The sequence below is a fragment of the Macrosteles quadrilineatus genome, unplaced genomic scaffold (genome assembly GCF_028750875.1).
Source record: "Macrosteles quadrilineatus isolate MER2022 unplaced genomic scaffold, UCM_ALF_1.0 Scaffold_5__1_contigs__length_97177068, whole genome shotgun sequence".
Lineage (NCBI taxonomy): Eukaryota > Metazoa > Arthropoda > Insecta > Hemiptera > Cicadellidae > Macrosteles > Macrosteles quadrilineatus.
This window is the reverse complement of record NW_026542598.1, coordinates 81,095,274-81,115,484: the sequence shown is the minus strand read 5'-3', so window position 1 is coordinate 81,115,484 and position 20,211 is coordinate 81,095,274. Positions and strand designations below refer to the sequence as shown.

Sequence of the window (20,211 nt, the reverse complement as noted above, 5' to 3'; positions counted from 1 at the left end):
ACACATAAAATGTCTACACATACAGAGAATGGTACTAGATATCCCTAAAAGCAAAGATTGAAGGCTATGTAACAGGCTATGATTGAAGAGGGAGGGAAAGCCAAAGATGGAAGACCTTTTACGCTTTACCAGATACCACTTAGATATCAAGGGACATTTAAAAAATCAACTAGTCTGGGAACTAAGGTTGATGTAAAGGGTGAGGAAATGAAGAGTGAAGATAACATATATAGAAACTGGAAGTGGTGAAGAAAATAATTGTTGAGAAAAACTATGTCAGAAATATCAAGAACTAAAAGACGGGTCCAAAAAGAAAAGGACCAAGAACGGAGACTTTCGTCAGAGGTCGATAACAACAGATTAATAATGCAGCTACATCTCAAGTCACATGTGACTTTGCACAGATTGTTCACACTTACTTGGCGATGTTGAGCAGATGATCAGGCTTGCCTGTGGTGGAGTTGATGCCCAACAACAGTTTGTTGAGAGGTGTCAACAGCAGTGAACTAGAGGCCTGACTGAGAGCCAGCAGGTAGCGTTGCTGCAGTCGCAGTCCGCAGTCTAACAGCTGTAGACACAGCAGTGCCGCAGCCTCTAATGTCGTCTTGCCTACAAACACTGTGTAAGTGTCCAGCATCTGGGCCGCCTCCTCTATAAGTTGCATTACCTGGGGACAAACAAATAAAAACCAGGAAGAAAATATTATTACAATTTATAAACTGAAACCAGTAAAAACCAATCACAATATACAGGGTGTCCCGGAACTCTCTACCAATATTTTAGGGCATTGCTCCTGGGTAAGAAACATACCTAAATATCATATTTAAATTGTCCGGAAGTCCTTAGTTACTCACACAGCCGCCATTTTGTTTTTTTCAGTTATTAATTTTTTTCGAAAGAATGGTTAAACATACGAAATGGAAACTTTGCACAAAAATGTATGACAACTAGACAAAGCTACCAAAAAATTATGAAGATTTTTCAAATTCATAAAACAAAATGGCGGCCGTTTAAAATTTTTGTAAAATCAATGGTTTTCGAGTTATTTAAGAAACAAAATTTTAAACGGCCGCCATTTTGTTTTATGAATTTGAAAAATCTTCAACATTTTTTGGTAGCTTTGTCTAGTTGTCATAAATGTTTGTGCAAATTTTCAATTTCGTATGTTTAACCATTCTTTCGAAAAAAATTAATAAATGAAAAAAAACAAAATGGCGGCTGTGTGAGTAACTAAGGACTTCCGGACAATTTAAATATGATATTTAGGTATGTTTCCTACCCGGGAGCAATGCCCTAAAATATTGGTAGAGAGTTCCGGGACACCCTGTATAGTATAACTCTAATAACCAATTCAAACTATCTGAATTGGTTAAAAAAGAATTTAAAACCCTAAAAACAATGTAATTAGAATTGTTATTAAAGCAGGCAGAAGCTGTGATTGTGGTAAAACTCTGAACATCTCCTGCAGTCATGTAGACATCATCATCTTTTTCATCTTAGACATCACTATCACGCCAAAGTCCTGAACATATCCCACAGCCATTTATTTATTTATTCAATAAAATATCTGAACTGATCATGGATGATGATTTATTAAATAAATAAATCATCATCATATTCAACGCACCTTGCCACTCCAAACATGGAAATGTGTACAACTTACAAAATTACTTGATTTATAACTAATTGCCATAAGTTAAACAATTACAAAAATGTAGTTAAGTTAAAACTTAAAACAACTTACAAGTCGGAACAGTTGAGACTTGGAGCACAGTTCAGACATGAGGTGAAAGCCAGGTGGTGGACTGACAGACGTGGTTCCTCCGCCTTGCAACTGCACCTTGGTGGCTACGAAGTCTTCAGGCGCAGGCTCATACTGGGATATCAGCTTGACCAGCAGGTGCAGACACAGGCGACACACCTCCCACTGTTACAGGGGTATCAGATTGTGACAAATACCCTCTCTCTAGGTTAAGTTGAGGCCAGCAACCTGACCTGGTTGAGGCGTAGAAGGGATAGAACAAGGCTTAACAGGCCTTGTGAGTTAATCCTAATCAACTTAAATTGAGCCATGGTATTGAAGTAAAGCTTTCACAATCACACCTACTATATATAGTCTGGACAGCCTAATGGCGAACCAAAGATTATTTCTGTTTCAAAGGCTTTGTAAATGTTCAGACACCAAGTTACTGCCAGAGACATATTTTACAAAATATCAAATTCTTGTAAAAATACAGCAGCTATTAAAGTACTCATTTACATTTAATGGGCGATCAACATAGAAAAAAATAGTCCCCAATAATAGTAGAATGAATGAATTAAAACTATCTCAAAAAGCATTACAATTTTAATAATATATTAGAGATCAACAAGAATAACTTATCCATTTTTTTTTATTCTAAAATAGCTTGCATAAAAACAATATTACACAAAATTTTGCAAAAACTTAAACATATTTTAGTTACCTTCTCCTGCACGCTCTTGTACGAGCGGGTGTGGAACCGCAAAAAGACACTGTGCAGCACAAAGGTGAGGTACGGATGGAACCCAGGTGTCCGGGTGCCGCACCCGAGCAGTCGGGGAATAGGGACATCAGTCAGCACGTCAAGCAGCACTAGCATTGCTCGGGTCAGAGGGAACTCTTCATTGCGTGACTCAACCTCCTCAAGCTCGGTCTGGGTGGCAAAACAAAAAATATTCTAACAAAGACAATATTTATTTTTTTTTCTTTCAAGGGGCTATAATATTGATTGTTAAAACAGTACAAGGTAGGTCTTCTATGTGCGACTGTTTCACAAATTCAAACATATTATTATGTACTAAAACTAAATGCTGATGTCTTGGACTCGTAGCAAGCCTCTTGAGTCCGTAGCGCATCACATGCAAACCGCAAGCCTGCAAATTCTTAGTTTACAAAACGAACTGACTCCTTCACTGTACTGGAATTACCTGAAGACCGCGTGGCAGGTAGCTGCTGGTGGACGGGATGGTAGCCAGGATCTGTGAGGCCTCCAGGTTGTGCCACAAGACTGCGGCAGTGGCCGGTGACCTTCCCAAAGCAGCCAAGGTCAACAACAACTCTGCCTTGAGACCGATGTGTACCGAACATGTGACCAGACCTAGCAATGGTGTCCATGCCGAGGTGTCCACTAGGGCCTGTCTTGAAATCTCGTCTTGCTCTGTAGTTGCACAGAACATGTTAATAGTGTTTCTGGAGTAACTGCGTAATAAAGAGGACATCAGCTGTTTTAACACACAGCTATATTACTATGTGTCTTATGTGTGTTCTATTTCCAAGGTCAGCTAGCTACTGTCGTCTAATCTAAACTGTTAACTTTTATAAGCCAAATATCACAGTATTTTATTTTATTTTATTTTGCATGCTACAAAACAGAATACAAATTCCATTAACATTGCAGCACTATTCTAGTTTGTACAAAAATTGAGAACATGCTATGAGTTCATAAAATTGAATAAAGTAAATCGTTCATAGACTAAGAATAATAAATATTAATTATTAAATAACAACAACAATAAATAATAGTAGCAATAAGTAACAATAAATAAGAGTGACTAAGAATTACGCAAATAAATAAGATAAATAAATAAGATAAGAAACAAAACATGAGACACAAGATAACTGATGAAGGTGAGAGAAATTAATAACATTAACCATTATGTGAGATTAAAGATTTTTTATAAGAGGCTAGGCTCGAGTTAAAAATATCAACGTTGTCTGATATTAAATTATATAGTCTCATCATCGTGTTGATAGGTGATTGAGCCCCTAGGCAAGTCCGTGAGAAGGACGGACTGAACAACGCGCGGGCTCTGGACGAGGGTCGGCGAACAAGGAACGTTAAACGAGATAAGAGCTCGCTGTCATCAACCTTATCATTGAGTAGTTTGTGTAGAAAGATAAGCATCCCCATATCACGACGTTGCTTTAGACTGACCATTTCAAACAAGTTTAAAAGAGTATGGTAAGATACATCAAATGTGAAGTATCCAAACTTCTTGAAGAATAAATATCTAAGGAATTTGATTTGTATTTGCTCAATCATGTCGACAAGATATGTTTGATGAGGATACCACACAGTTGCTCCAAACTCAAGTTTAGGCCGTACCAGGGTGCAATATAAAAGTTTGAGACTGTAAATGTTGGTTATAAAACTTCCTGATCTGAATATGAAGCCAAGAATTCGATACGCTGATCTACAAGACTCAATTACATGATTAGAAAAACACAACTTGCTATCAATTGTAACACCAAGATCTGTGACACTACTTCGACTACCCAGTAAATTACCATTCATGGAATATTGGAAGTTAACAGCGTTGTGAGTGCGTCTGGTGTAACTGACAACAAAACATTTATCTGAATGGAATTTTAAACCTACATCACTCCAAGCCACTAGTCTATCCAGGTCTTGTTGTAATAGAAGACAATCACTAACGTCGTTTATTTCTCTAAAGATCTTTAGATCATCAGCATAAAGAAGGACTTTACTATTCAACACACTGTTAACGATGTCATTAATGAAGATTGTGAACAATAAAGGGCCAAGGTTCGAACCCTGGGGAACCCCTGAAGATACAACAAATTCAGAAGATGAACTTCCCTGAAAAAAAACAAACTGTTTTCTGTTATGTAAGTAGGTCGAAAAAAAACGCAAACCATTGCAGGTGATACCAAGATAATTCAGTTTTGACAATAGTGATAGATGGTTAACTTTGTCAAACGCTTTTTCAAAATCAGTATAAATGACATCAACCTGACCTCCTTTGTCCAAAGAGGAAATACAAAAATCAGAAAAATTCATCAGATTAGTATTGATAGACCTCCGAGGATAAAAACCATGTTGGAGAGGCGTAATCCAGAACTTCACATGATTGAAAACCCTGTCATACAACACGGCTTCGAACAGCTTCGCTGGTGTGGACAAAATAGCAACCGGTCTGTAGTTTTTTATATCACTCTTTTTCCCCTTCTTGTGAATAGGGACAACTTTTGTAGTTTTCCAAAGATTAGGAAAATACGACGCACCTAAAGACAAATTGAAAATCTTTAGAAGAGGCTTAACTAACAGTTCAGCACAACCTTTGAATATAAAAGAAGGGACACCATCAGGGCCTACAGAGCGTTTGGGTTTAAGTTTTTTTAATGCCAACAATAACTCCTCCTCAGTGACATCACCAAATGCGAGACAACCAGAGTGTGCATGGACAGGTGAGCAGACCGCCTGGCGATACAACTCCTCATTATCAAGATGTGTGGGAACGTAAACAGATTGGAAGTAAGTAGCAAATGCCTCCGTTATCGCAACACTCCCCTCCACCTCCTCCCCGTCCAGAGTCATCGCAGCCACACGACTATCACTCGATCTTAGCCCCTTAATAATACTCCAAAATGAATTAGGATTTACCTTAATAGTATTTTCAATGTCGTTCAAATATTTTAAGTAATCTGTTTTGATATTACGTTTGGACTGACAACGTAATTCCTTATATTCCTCTGTAAAACACTGGTCTTTATATTTCTTTAATTTCCTTCTCGCCTTTTCTTTGTCTTTAATTAATTTAATCGTAACAGGAGAATACCAAATAGGATATTTTCGTTTAATATTCTTACGCAATGGGACATTTGAATCTAGGGCTGAATATAAACTACTATAAAAATTATCAATTGCTAAATCTACATCCGAACAACTATATACAGAATCCCACTTAATATTCTTTACAGCAGTGTAAAGCTTCAAATAATCCACATTCTTGAAATTGTAAATTTTTCCCCCTTGATTATTACAACTAAAATTAGTTTTTTTTTCAATCAATAGTTCAAAATCAATACCTAATGGAGGGTGATACTTGTCTTTTTTTACTACAGGATATTCTTCCTTAACACCCATACTATCAATATTACTTAACACTAAATCAAGAGTCCTATTATCACAGTTTAGAATATTGTTTCTTAAAACTATATTATGTAAATTACAAAAAAACATAAGTTGCTTACAAATTTCATTACCAGTAGACAAATCAAAGTTTTCACCATATATATGAAGGTTAAAGTCCCCTAAAATAATTAATTGTTCATTACTCAAATTCAATGAATCAAGCTTACTAAAAAACGACTTATAAGTTGACATTTGACTATTTGGTTGAAAATAAACTAACCCCAAAATTACTGTAATTTTATCAGAAAAGCTCAGCTTAATCCATAAATTTTCTCCCTCAGTTTCCACCACCAACTCCACTTCTATCCCTTCTATATACATCATAACCTGCAGGAAATAGTTCAGAATTATAAATAGAGCTATTTAACCACGTTTCTGTAATTGCTACAACATCAAAACCACTGTCCATTATTCCCAATCTAAAAGGCAAAGTTTTTGTCCTAAGACCCCTTACATTCTGATAGTAAATATTTAAGTGTCGAGTATTAATCCCCATCTAATAATGTTAATAAATAAATAAATAAACAACAACTATGAAAGCAAAATAAGAGGCCAAGTAGGTACATACTGTAAATAGAAATATAAATATGATATAAATATAAACATGGAACACAACAGCAGTATACATACAACATATTAATGCAGATCGGTTTAGGTGAGTTCATTAGGAGCAGTAGTGTTGACAGCAGCATTAGTGGCGTCGGGAGGTACAGATGTGTGAAGGTCGGTAGCGGTCTCGGCGGTACTAGAGGTGTGTGGGTCGGGCTCGGTAACAATGCTGGTATTTAGGCTGGTATCTGTGACGGTATGGCTGCGATGATCGGTCCCGGTGATAGTAGAGGTGCGATGATTAGAGGCGGAGGACACAGGGCGCACGTTCAATTTGGGAAAATCAGATCTGTCCTCAATTAAGATAGCGCCATCCTTATCAGTTTTACGTAGGAATATCTTTCCACTGCTGGTTATCCACGCATACTTAAAGTTATTATCACTCTTAAACTTGCGCGTGTCAGACCAAAGGAGTCTAGTTTCACGGGTCATGGCTAGATTTATATAAATTTTTTCATTGACGTCAAATCCTATATTAGACGCAGAAAATCCTCCTTTCTTGATAGCCCTGCGACGAATCTCCTCCATATCCAGTCGACGGCAGAACTTGACGATGATATTCCTATTATCCTAGTATTATCCATCTATCACTCATCTCCATTCATACTTGGCAAAAAACCTACCTACTTATGGTCGCCATTTCAGTAAAAAAAAGTATTATTAAAGTAAAGTAGTCTGCTTGACTAGATGAACGGCTAAAAGGTTGTACGGAGTGTTTCAAAAGAAATACTGAAAAAAGAGAATGTTTTAAAATATGGTTGTAAAGCTATAAATTTCCAAATTGAAGACAATAACAGTAACTTTTGCCACATACACAATTCACCCAGTACCGATAGTATATTTTATAAGATTAGGTTCAGTTGAAAGTGAAGGGGAATGCTACTGCCAAGAGGAAATTTTAGACTATGAATGGCAATGGAGTAAACACAAAACTGGCTGAATACAAGTCTTGTGAAGCTTTTGAAGCTTATAAATTATTATAATGGATTTTATTTAATAGACCAATTATTGCACAATATTACAATGTCTAAACATAACTCGTTAAACAATTCTTTACGTGTAAACTTAAATTAAACTCGTTTATGACTTGTTTGAAGAAAACAATGATTATTACAAATTGCATGTAAAAACTCAAACTTTTTGTGTTTCTCAATTAACATTTTGACTCTACCCACCAGCAACAGTCCTGATGACCAGCAACACCGCTTGCAGCCCATGAATCTCAAGGGGGGTGATCACCTTGGGGTAGTTACGGTGGCGGTACACCGTGTCCGACATGGGAGGTAGCTCTTGCTTTAGACTGGTGTAGTACCTGACAACAAGAACACATGTACACACTACACACACAATATCATTCAGCAGAGCAGTGGAACATGCTTAACTTGTTAAAAACGTTGCGGAACGTATGCTGTGATCTGCAGTTTTTTGAGTGAAAGTATACAGAATAAAACTCTTGAAAGGGGAAGAAGGTCACAAAGAAGAACTGTAAACTATAAGTACGCTAGCATTCTTAAAGTGCAGATCTTTTAGGTTCAGACAGTAATGATGATGAACATAAATTTCAGGAATGTATAATTCAACATCTGTCCTAGGATTCAGGGATCTAGAATTTGCAAGCCTGTCCATAGCAATGTCAACAGTTAAGTAACAACCTTTTTGTAAAGTGCTGTTTATGTTCTTTATGGATGTTTAAACTCCTTCAATTATTTTGTATAGTACCAATACTGTACTTTTGTAGGTTTTATACCAAGGTGGAGTCTACTTGACGTATAGAAATTGTAGAATAAGGAGGATAGTACTAGCTTACCTTGAAGAAGTAGAAGTAGGCCATAGAACAAACAGAAGAGTACACACAATATTTCATCCCCCGAGGGACTGTCAAGTATACAGACACATTTTTTTTGCTAGCTGCTGCTATGCTATCCTCCTTATTCTACATTACATTCAAAATCCTGGCCTGGAGCTTTTCCTTGAACAAAACTTGAGCCTATTATAATTTATAAAGGGATTCTGGAAATCTACAGGAAAATATCTTTCATTTGGTACCAACCACGTGTAATTCGGTCCTGTAGTATGGTCAGGCTAGCTGTCATAAGATTTGCAAACGTTTTTTAGTATATAAGATTCCTATAACAAAACAAAATAATGATTTTAGTATATGTAAATTTGCCTAAAGTTGATTCCATACCTGTTTAGCGAGCTAAAAAAATGATCCCAGGCAACATTTGACTGTGGCGGCTGGTTTGTCTTCAGCAGTTGGTAAGCCTGTTTAGCTGCTGCAGGACATGATGCTAGGGATGCCAGCATTTTCATGTACGGAACAAACAACGTTGGCGGAAGAGACTCTCCACTCTGACGTACAAACTTGTACAAGCTCACCTAAAGCAATACAAACATGACATGAAATGATTGGAACAGGGTATTAGAATCTTCATGATATTTCAAATAAAATACAAGGGCTATTTCAGGGAGTAAGGAAAGTTTCCGTCTGATGATGATAGGTGAACGCTGATCGCACACTTTTGGGTACACACTCGTTCGCCTCCTCAATTAGTGTTCAGCAATCAGTTTTTGATGGCCATTAACTTTTATCATGAATTGAGTGAAGTGCACAGAAACAACATGAGGAATGAAAGTTCTGTTCGGAAATGGTGGATTCAGTTTCAAATTAGCCTAAACTAAAGTTAAGGTTCAAAACTTTGTTTTTGCATGACAATGCCAGACATGGCAAAATCTCACACTGCAAAAAGACGCAAGATCTCCTTCATTCTCTCAAATAGGAGATTTTCCCCCTTGCTCTGAGTGACTTTCACTAGTTTCCCAAAATAAAGACTTGGTAAGCAGCACAGCGCTTGAGCTGAACTAGTTGACTCAGATTAACGAGTACTTGGGGCTACTCCACCCAACCTTGAGTACTCTAAAAATTTGAAGAATTATTATCTTGATAAAAAATTGTTGGTAATGTAATCGCAGCATTAATCTAGTAATAAATTATTAATCTAATAGTCCTTTTACGTGATCCTAACCTATTACTGCTATCACGGTAAAAGTATTGCACAACAACTGATAAACTGAAACCGACTTTTTATGTCAATTCTGGTTTCGACTGGTAAACCCAACAACCGAACCATCCCTATTTCATATGAGACTAATAACATTTCACTCTTAACACGCTTTTTTACTTTCCCTGTAGCAGCAAACCTAAGAACTTGTTAAACCCAATAAAATTTAAATAAAGAACGAATGTGATATTTTACAGCAAATGTTTTGGTGAAAATCCAACTAGCCAAATGGAAATCTAAGTCTGCAGGTTTGCTGCAGCAGGGATATTTTATTTTCCAGCTTATAGCTACCAACACCCACAGAGAAGTAACGAACAGAGGAAACACTCAAAGGTACACTTAGATGGTGTCTAGCACTAGCCACTGGTGTCTAGGACAAAGTCCAACACCCCCCGCTGTTTGTCAAAGATAAAAAATCATAATGGACGATGACCCTATGCCATAGGAATTTCCGCACAGTGCTCGCCACTCAGGCTCTTTCTGGCTTGTCACAAGTATATTTCCGGCACAACATACTAGAGCTGAAATCGCACAGTCATCCCATAAGCGAGTTTCCTCTGTACCTAACTTCTCTGTACAACATCCTCAACTGGTGTGAGACTATCACCTGTCGGGGAGGCATGCGATAAGCGTAGTTCTGTGGAGCTCCGTCCGTACACCAGTAGTCCAGCTCCAGTTGTAGGTTGAGAGGGTCTGTACCGTACAGACGGGAGAGGGAGAGAAGAAGTTGCTCATAACTCTGGGATAGATTGGTTGGTGGGTCTAGTCCTTCCTGAAAATATTAAAGTTTCAAAAATAGTTTATAGATAATGTTTTAATATTTATGCATTTATAATATATTACTAAATCGAATACACTCTGGTATTACTGTATCATTTTGTCACCAACATATATTAATACGAGTCACTTTTTAAGAAAGAGCCGTTTGTCCTTATTGCTTCTTAGTTAGCATGTACACCAAATGAGGCTCCTTGCAGCTTACTGGCATCATTTGTGAACAGAACGGCGCCATTTGCAGCTCTGTAGCTGATATACTTAGCTGATCTATACAGACGTCAGTATGTGGTCGAAGCACAAGCTCAGGATTCCAATATGTGCGTTTGTGCACAATTTTGCTCTGTAATTAATTGTGTCTTGGACTATGGTTTGAAGGCGTTCGGTCTGATACCTGGATGTCCATAAAAAGATTGAGGGAATTAGACAGAAAGCTTTTTTCTGAAGCATTTGAGTGTTGTACACACAAAATGCCACTTGCTTGGATACTAAAAAGGTCAATAAACCCCATTCAGTATCCCTTGTGATTCGACTTACTTGAACATAAGCGTTGTAAGTTTTAGCAGCGTCTTCAGCTTTGTTTCTGAGTTCTTTCAGCTTCAGAGGCATCTGAATGATGAAGTCTGTCAGTAGGTTGTGCAGCCTTCTCAGATAAAACTCCTGAAAATATTAGGAAAAATTATAAATTACCTAAATTTGTCCAAGTATCAATGTACCCGGACTAAATGTATTTAGTGTTTAGATGTGTTTTAAATGTATTTAAATTGTGATCTTTATGTGCTGAACTGTAATTACATATTGATGAAGACTTCTGTCAGATTTATGACTAACTCCAATTTGATGTTGACAAGGATTTGATAATGAGTCTTTGACTCGAAACTAGTCATCCCTAGACTAATTTAAGACTGAAGAGGGACTAAGGTACGTCTATATACGTATTATATATTACGTCTATAGTACGTATTATATATTCAATACTTATTTTACAATACATACAACTTACCTCTTTGTAGATAGTTTCATTTAACAGAAATGAGTTGTTTAAAAATTGAAACACCTTCATCTTAATGGCACTGTCGATCAAAATTTCATCCTCTTCATATACTCCTGCAACATTAAAGTATGGTTAAAGACAAGAAAAACTGCAACAGTATACAACAATCTATTTTACAATTCTTAATGTAGCCTACTCAAACTGTCTGCAGTCTTAAAAATGATACTTGTACGAAACGAAATAACAATATTTTATAAATATTGCTACACAGGTTAATTGAGGTAGCAAGTTAGTAGGCGTCATCGAACCATTCACAAATATTTACATGTGGGTAAAAGGATAAGTCAGTTGTAAACTACATATCCATTCACTTAACATAACCTTTGGTTGTTATTTAACCCTTTCAGTGCTATGCGACGATAGATATATAGGCATATACATTTTGTTACCTTACATTAAAATTAACTTTACCGCAACAGTCTACGGACAGGCCCTGCCTATGTTGCCTTTTTCCTTTGTTATAGAAGGTATTTAAATAACACAAATAACATATGCAAGTGAAACTATATTTAAAACAACTAACACTGTAGCAATAGATAAAATAGTTAAAATAGAAAGAAGAATCATCAGAACATGTATGAACAAAAAATATCAAAAAGATGGAGTTTGGAGACTGGCCTCTAATAAAACTGTATATAAGGAAATAGAGCCATTGACAAGTATAATTAAAAAGAAAAGAATTTCATTCATTGGACATCTTTTAAGGACACCGGAAAATACAATAAGCAAGAAAATAATTGACAAGTTGTGGAATAGCAAGAGTGACTTTAGGTGGATTACAGAGATTAAGGACATGAGAAGGTTGAAAATATCATTAGAAGATTTGGAAAATAAGTCAGAGGCGCTTGCAGTACTCAAAGACAGAAATATCATCCTGCCAATAGGAGCAAACAATCAGAGACAAGGAAGAGTGGTTTTGGAAGAAGAAAGAAAACAACGGTCGGAAAGAATGAAGAAGTATTGGGCGACAAGAAGAAGAGACAGAATTTAAAAAGAATCTAACCATTATATTGACTTAAGTGGTCCAATGCTGGCCATAAAATAATAATAATAATAATAGAAGGTATTTTTTGTTGTTTACATTTTTGTTCACTTTATATCTACAGTAATATAATTTTTGTTATTTAGATCGTAGGCCGTAGGCCTAATGTTTTCTGTATTGTATATTTAAAAGTTTGTGTTTTATCTGAAAAGTGTTAAATGACGATATTTTGTCACCGTGCCGGCGCTACTTTCGTTTGTGTGAGTTTAAATGGGCATATTGGTTGACTCGGTTGTTGTTTTGAAACAGCGATGGTTTCTTTCGATTCCTCATACGAACGAGGTCCAATATATCGTTCCTTAGGATTTTGTGATAAAAAATGTTTACCAATTTTTCCCTCGGACACTAGACTTTGCCCCCGTGGCAAGCCTAGCACTTTTCGGACGAAATAAGTCTAGCATTTTTCAGAAAATTACAAAAAAATTCTAGAATAGAAATGGGTTAACCATCTTTGAAACTTGCATGACTCTTACCCTGAGGTTGTATGTTGGGAGGAGCGACACGTAGCGATGTCAACGTGACCGCTAGTGTAAGTTGTGTCAAGGCCTTGAGTCCCTCACACTGCCACGGACGCTCACTGTCACGCGGAGACAACTCTCTCAGCAACGCAGGCATGAACCTTGGGTCGCTGATCAGGGGCATCTTCTCCAACAGCTCTGTAAACATTAAAACATACTTTAATCACTGTAGTGATTTGACAAGCTGAATTTTCAACTAAGTGTCTTTGGGTCCCTGATATTTTTGGGTTGGGTCGGGTAGTCATAGATTTTATTTGAACGTAAGATTCTTTACATATGGTGGTACCTACTTACAGAATAGCATTCTCTGAATGAAAATATCTTAATGTAAACAATAAAAAAGTAAACATGAAGATAATATAAATTAACAAAATTGAATGAAAACTATTCTAAACTAAAGGGGTGTTATGATAATCTACAATTGAAAAAAAAGGCTCTCTTGCAGGCAGCACATTGTACAGCCTCATCCCAGCATATAGTAGACTTTGTTCATAAAGGTGGGTTGAACAGTGCCCTATCATCAGGATAAGGTTCCTTTCCTTAGAAATATCACCATGACCGAAGGAAATATTAACAATTTTGATACGATTGCAGAAGATGTTCTTGATTTTGCCATGACTGCGGAATATGTTTGCGATCGGAAGATGTTCTGCTATGACACAGATGTTTGATAATTTCGCTGTGATTTTTTGGCTGTGAGCATGGAAAAACGTTCTTGATTTTGTTGTAACTGCGTGACCGTGGGTGGCGTTATCGATTTTGCCGAGGCTACAGAAGGTATTTAAGATTTTACCGTGAACTCAGATTTTCTGTGACCTTTGGAAGCAAAGGTCACAGAAAATCTGAGTTCACGGCCATCTTCATGTTCACAATTTTACTGTGACTACGTAGGATGTTCACAATGGTGCAATGACCGTGGAAGACGTTCACTAGTTTGCCTTAAAATCTGTTGTCCACTAAATCACAATAAAGTATTACAATTCAAGGTTTGATTGGCTGACATTTTTATCACAACTCAAGTGTTTGTTGAAGGCAGTATATCTTTAAAAAATCTAGATAGTTTTTAAAGATCCATTCAACTCCCATTCCGGGAAAATTTTTGTTTATTAAAAGACAAATTGAACAATACCTTCACCGTCTTCCCTACGCTGCAGTACTCCGACATCCAGAACATACAGTAGAGCCATCTGTAGTGAGAGCGTAACACCATCCACTCCTCCGCTGGCATCTGTCTGCGGCTTCCATCCACGTAGATGCTCCAACAGGCTGCATCAGTGAACAGAAATTCAAGTACAAATCATCAAACATTTAGATACAAGTCAAGAAAAATAAAGGTACAAATAATCTCAGGTGAAATGATCTGTGTGTGTCTTTTTCACTGTCTAAATGATCGGACTTGTTTCTTTAGCCAAGCACCATTTATGAAAAACCCAATGATCAAGAATGATGAAATCACCAAAAAATTTACATTTTCAGGACTGAACTACCAACCATTTTGTTGTCAGACAAGCACTTTAACCACTAACCCCTCCCACTATGTACAGCTTCAGCATACCCTTAGCGTATGGGAAAAACTAAATGTAAAACTGTGACTGACCAGTCTGTAGGCTCCTTAGGCAAGCCACTCTGAGCAGCCACCAGATACACAATGTCTGCCAGTAGTTGCCTGGTCTCTTGGAACAGGTTGACTACGGTATGATGATGACGAGGACCACCCAGCGCTCGGTTGTTCTGCAGCAGCTCCATCTCCTTGGACAGGTCCAGCGACGATAAAACACCTGGATGATACATCAGCTATAGCCTCAAACTTGGTAAACTCTTTCACTTTTTCTACACTTTGCAAAGTATCCCAGGGGGCAAAATACTTCTGCATGTCTTCTGTATTTTATAGGCCTATGGCCTAGGCCTACCTGTACTTTTTCAAGGTAAGCTAGTTGCTATTCTCTCGATTCTACAACGCAACCCCTAACTGTAAAAGTTACTCTAATATTCTTATTCTACTTATTTATTAAAATTACTTATTTATTTATTTAGTACTTGTTTATTTTATTATTTGATTTATTTATTAACTTTGCACAGGATACATAGGCCCTACAATGAATTTTAACTTAAAAATCATAACGATATCCAAACAGTAAATTTTGAGAAGCACAAAAGAAATATTTTCTTCATATCTAGCACTATCCATCCTATGCATCATGTTTTTTTCAGTTTCTGCTGTACATCTTCTTTTACATAATAGTCCACTACTCTAATAACTTGTCTATCTCGTCTAAAAAAATAACATCTGTTTGGTTGCAGAATTAAACACGCACCAAGAACCTTGACTATCAGATCGTTGTCTAGTAGGTCCCGAGTGTACGCAGTGATGAAATGAGTGACTTCCGGGGCGGCATCAACCGTCCACAAAGCTCCGTGTCTTGCCTGCATCAGCATACGCAGAGCTGACACCAACGCCTTGCGACCATCGTAGTACAATAGCACTGCGACCAACCCTCGGGTTAAGCCAGGGTGGTACACCATCTGTGATTGAGCTGCAAACAACACGACACATTAAAAATCTATATACACTTTCATAGATGGGACAAAAACCTAATGGTATTCATAAATCCTACACTACTTATTTGAAGTTAAGTTTTTCTCGATTACCTTGTTAAAAGGATTATTGTGGACATTTCTTTGCCAATCATGTGTTTGTATTATCAATGGATTAAGCTGTCCTTGATCGTTGGGCTTTTAAACATTGTTCCTGCCTTGGATTGACCCAGCTGATCTCGGTCATTAAAAAGGCTCTCATCTTACAATTTATCTTTCACTCGTCATTCCCTTAAATTCACACACCAGCTGTGTCAGCATCGTAAAAATTAAATCTAAGATCTACAAATCATGAATTTAATTCAGGATTTTTTTGTTTCTCGTTTTGATTATTAGGCCTATAAGCAACAGTTCTATTTATCGTTTTTCTTTTATGATCTTCCAACTTTGGCTGTAGGTCTATTCGAGTAGGCCTAGGTACTTATCTAACATTGGAATACTTAAAGAACCTTAATATAAAGTCACCCTTGATGAAACGTGTCTTTTTCAAATCCCTTTTGAATTTATTTTACCCCTTTCACATTTTATTGCAAACCTCGATAAGAATTCAACCTTGATAACCAGTCTCATTTAATAATTCCCAGTCTTGTTATCGAGGTTGGGTAGGCCTATTTCCTCACCTAGAGGACAAGATCAGATTTCAGATTTTTTACCAATTGTGACAGAAAATGTTCGCAATAATCCAAATAAAAAACATTTTACAAATAATTATGTAGGCCCTAATTATGTGTAATACTATGCACTCTTTGAGAACTATTGTAATTAAAGGCTACGGAAATATGTTACGGAAATATTCCTCTGTTGTACTGACCTGTAGTCAAGAGATACAGGACCATGTACTCGTTCAGGTTGTACATATCGGAGATGATGATGATCTCATCAACCAGCTCCTGGGGTAACAACTGCTGTGCCAAGCCACCCAGACGGATACCTTCTGTGGTGGCCCGAGACAGCTCTTCTCTCGCTTTGGCATCTTTGGGCTATGAAAATAATAAGAGTTAGAAAACTTTGACCTGAAATTCTAGGTAAGAATCGGCCTAGTCAATGAAAAGGATGAAGAAATCTGGCTTTAAAAGAAGGATAAAGAAGAGTTTTAAGGCTTATTCCTCGTTAAATCAAACTAAGTAACAATAGCATAACTTACTGGGTTTTTCAAAAGTGTGAGGAAGTTTTGCTTGTGTTTCTGCAAGGCTTTTTGCAGTGGATCAAGAATTGAGTCATCTTCACTGCAAACTGCTCTTTCCACTAAATGCTGAAGCGACTTAAACAGAGTCCATAAATCTTCATTTTGAGTGGCTAAACAAAATAACAAAAGTAATCAGATAGGCTACAGAGGTTTTTTTTAAACATGTTTGCTAGATTAATGTCCTATAGCCTTGGTAGCCCAGAAATATAGGAAATTCCGATGACTAGTGAAATTGTATTGTTTTCATAATCCACGACAATTTTGTTTCCAAAATATACATGATATTTCCACCTAGAAGTTAAATCATAGACCAAGCAACACAAGTAGACTCCATCCCATAGTAAACTGTGAAGCTTGTTTTTTGTGTCTAGTTCATGTACGTCCACACTGATCGCTGGAGTAGACAAAATTTTGTTTCTATTATTTTAGGGTTATTTTCATGATTTGTGCTTTACTATTTGGTTATATAACTAGGAGACCAGTTATTGTTTATGATTATATCGTATAATATAATTTGGTTAAATGAGGTTTTAAATTTAACTGAAATGACTTGAAACAAATTGTAAACAAAACACAACCTCTACAGTTGGACGTACAGAACTAACAATAAAATTGGCTTCAGCTGTTTTATAAGGATGACAAATCTACTAAGGGAGTATGTTTCATCTATGGTTAAATCTTGACAACAAACTAAGGTGAGAAACCTGGTTTTTACTATCAATCTGAACCATATTCAACAACAAAGTTAGCTAGGGAAAAGGAATTTACTACCTACCTATCATTAACTTGAGTTAATAATTAAGTTAATTCTACATACTGTAACTTACGGTAGGTATTGGCAAAATTTGTTTAAATTTTTATTATAAAATTTAACTGTCATAACCTAATCCAACCAACCAAACTTGATGATATAAAAAAGATACAAGATAAAACTCAAATAAATAAAGGTTTACCCTACTAATTAAAAAAAAAAAACAACAGTTCTGTTCATAAAATAAAATTATAGGCTAAATGCTTCAAAATCTATGTAGGGAACAGTTAAGTAGTAAGTTTATCACATTCTAAGCAAAATCTTTGACAAAAGTTAATGTCACCGATGGGATTCGATCTGGATACCTCAAGGATATCAGTCGGGTAAGTACACTAACCACTACGCCACGAACACCGATGACTTCTCTTTGTATCGTTGCGGTAATGATATTCCCTCAAGATAAGAGAGTGACGTCACGTCCCCCACTCCTTCGCAAATAAGTTCTCATCGGTTCCTGACTAAGTTAACCCCCTGAAATGCTTCCGTTTTTGTGCAAGAACACCCAAGTTAAAACTAACTTGGGGTAACTTCATACGTACTGTAAGTTACCAGTTATATTGTTTTTGTCTGTACCTAGGTTGATGCTTTAATTTAGCCCAATAACAGGGTTAGGTAAGGAAGCCTGGATTCGTCATTGTAATAACTTGCAAAGGCCTACTATCATACTATCAAGAGCTAGTGAAAACACCTCCAGTAGACATTGACATAGGCCTAGTAAGATGTTATCTTTGTTTATTTACTACTCTGTTAAACTGAATAAATAAACTAATGAGCATATTAGTGTAGTTAGGCTAGTTAGCTGTTTCAAAAGTAATAAACATTGAGAAGTAACCAGTGCATGTCAAACCGCCTGATTTCAAATAAGTCAGGTTAACCTCAAGCACCAATACAGGGTATTGTCTGTCAGGTGACTAACTAACTAAGGCTAAAATTACCTTCCATGGAGATAGCAGGGGATGTTTCACTGACAAAAGGTTTAAAACAAGTGTTCTCTCACAAAATAACAAGTCAAAATCAAAGTAAAACAATTATAAAAGGCAACAATCCGCCGGCTTCGCGGCTCCTCACGCAAGGTAATAGTAAAAGTAAACACCAGCCGCTGAGCCACTCCAGTCCAGTCCAGCCTAGCCAGAGCCAAACTTTAGAGTCTCAGTCCCAAATCCAGTTGACTTCATGAGAGTCCATACACTCACTCATTTCAATTCGCTCCATTCGGGCAGCCGCGGCCACTGAGCTATAATCCGCGGCCGCTCCCGCTCCACTAAATTGTAATGCAAGGGATTTTAGATTCTTGTTATATTCAAAGAATTATGACGATCTGGGATTCAATGAACTTTAAATGATAAAAAAATCCTGTATATTAACGTATTTGTTTTATACTTTAAATGAACCATGACGATTCCCTATGTACGGATTGTGGTGAAATCATTGAAGCTAATGTTTTATCTATGCTAAAACGTAAAAGATAGATGCAGACTGGTGTCCAAGAAAATGACCTACCGGTATATCAGAGGGTGCCATATCATAGCCACCTCCAAAACACATTCTGTGTACTAGAGAAGGCTATGGTGCTATAGTGTTTTAACATTGACTCAATGGTATTACGCACCGCACCCGACGATTCCTCCGGTGCATGAATTTCACCGGAGGTGGTGACCGGTGAAGGAGACAACTAACTCATAGACAAGAGGAATATAGTTGTCTGCAAGGTAAACCCACTGGTCTCTTAGAACGACGCAATAATTGTTAGAAAGTAGGCCTAGTCGGAATTTTTTTCAAACAAAGCCCAAAGTATTTAAATTTATACTCGTCCTTCCTTTGATTGGATATCCTTCCGCGTTTGTCACACAATTTCTATACTATTTAGCCAATTATACTCATTTTTACTATTTTACCTTTGCAAATGAAACTATTACATGAAAAACAATACTAGTCCTCTGGTATTATAGCCACATATTAAACACTAAACTTTGTTAGTCCATGATAACACAACCCAAGAGTCAATGTAGTCAAATGCCACGAAAATAAAATGCATACAGACTGGCTATATGCATATGCATGCTATATATATGATGAAAAATTAAAGTCCACTTTGGATTATAGTCAAAAAATCTAAATTACAAATTCCCATGTTATTCATATGCAGAAAACTGTAAGATGTTGTAGTTTTACTATTTTCATTACAAATTATTAAAGTATTAAGTTTGCTTGTTTATGGATGAATATCCTACCCAGACAGCACACTTTATCCCAGGGACATCCCATAGTAGTCCCATATGTCCTGAGAATGTCCTGAGGACTACCTCGGATGTCCCACCGATATGCGGGGACATTATGCATTCCTGCGGATATCCTGGGATATCCCAGGTTGACCATAGGACTACTATGGGATATCTTGCATATCCTGTCGCAATATCCGTGGGATGTCCTGAGCAAGTATACGTGGGATGCTATAGCAGAGTACCTGTCCTTCGTACGGGGTTGGCATTTATAAGTATATACCAAGCCGAATTTAAATTAACCATGAGTAGTGCTTATTGCATTTATAATCACTGTAAACAATCCTACTTTGATAGTTCTCATTGCATATCACAGTTATTTTG

At 37.0% G+C, this 20,211-nt stretch overlaps 1 protein-coding gene across 1 annotated transcript in view; it reads right to left on the bottom strand.

The window, feature by feature from the left end:
- Positions 1-18,678, bottom strand: part of LOC128994809 (nuclear pore complex protein Nup205-like) — a 50,959-nt gene extending 32,281 nt beyond the window's left edge. The window contains exons 1-16 of the mRNA XM_054419603.1: positions 18,544-18,678; positions 16,756-16,907; positions 16,423-16,591; positions 15,332-15,550; positions 14,614-14,794; positions 14,146-14,282; positions 12,972-13,154; positions 11,406-11,509; positions 10,940-11,062; positions 10,236-10,400; positions 8,755-8,945; positions 7,742-7,878; positions 2,950-3,179; positions 2,466-2,675; positions 1,745-1,927; positions 420-667 (exon numbers count right to left, since the gene is read on the bottom strand). Coding sequence (XP_054275578.1) covers positions 420-667; positions 1,745-1,927; positions 2,466-2,675; positions 2,950-3,179; positions 7,742-7,878; positions 8,755-8,945; positions 10,236-10,400; positions 10,940-11,062; positions 11,406-11,509; positions 12,972-13,154; positions 14,146-14,282; positions 14,614-14,794; positions 15,332-15,550; positions 16,423-16,591; positions 16,756-16,907; positions 18,544-18,550 — 2,639 coding nt within the window. The 5' untranslated portion in view covers positions 18,551-18,678. The remainder of the gene's footprint in view (positions 1-419; positions 668-1,744; positions 1,928-2,465; positions 2,676-2,949; positions 3,180-7,741; positions 7,879-8,754; positions 8,946-10,235; positions 10,401-10,939; positions 11,063-11,405; positions 11,510-12,971; positions 13,155-14,145; positions 14,283-14,613; positions 14,795-15,331; positions 15,551-16,422; positions 16,592-16,755; positions 16,908-18,543) is intronic.
- Between the last annotated feature and the right edge of the window lie 1,533 nt (positions 18,679-20,211).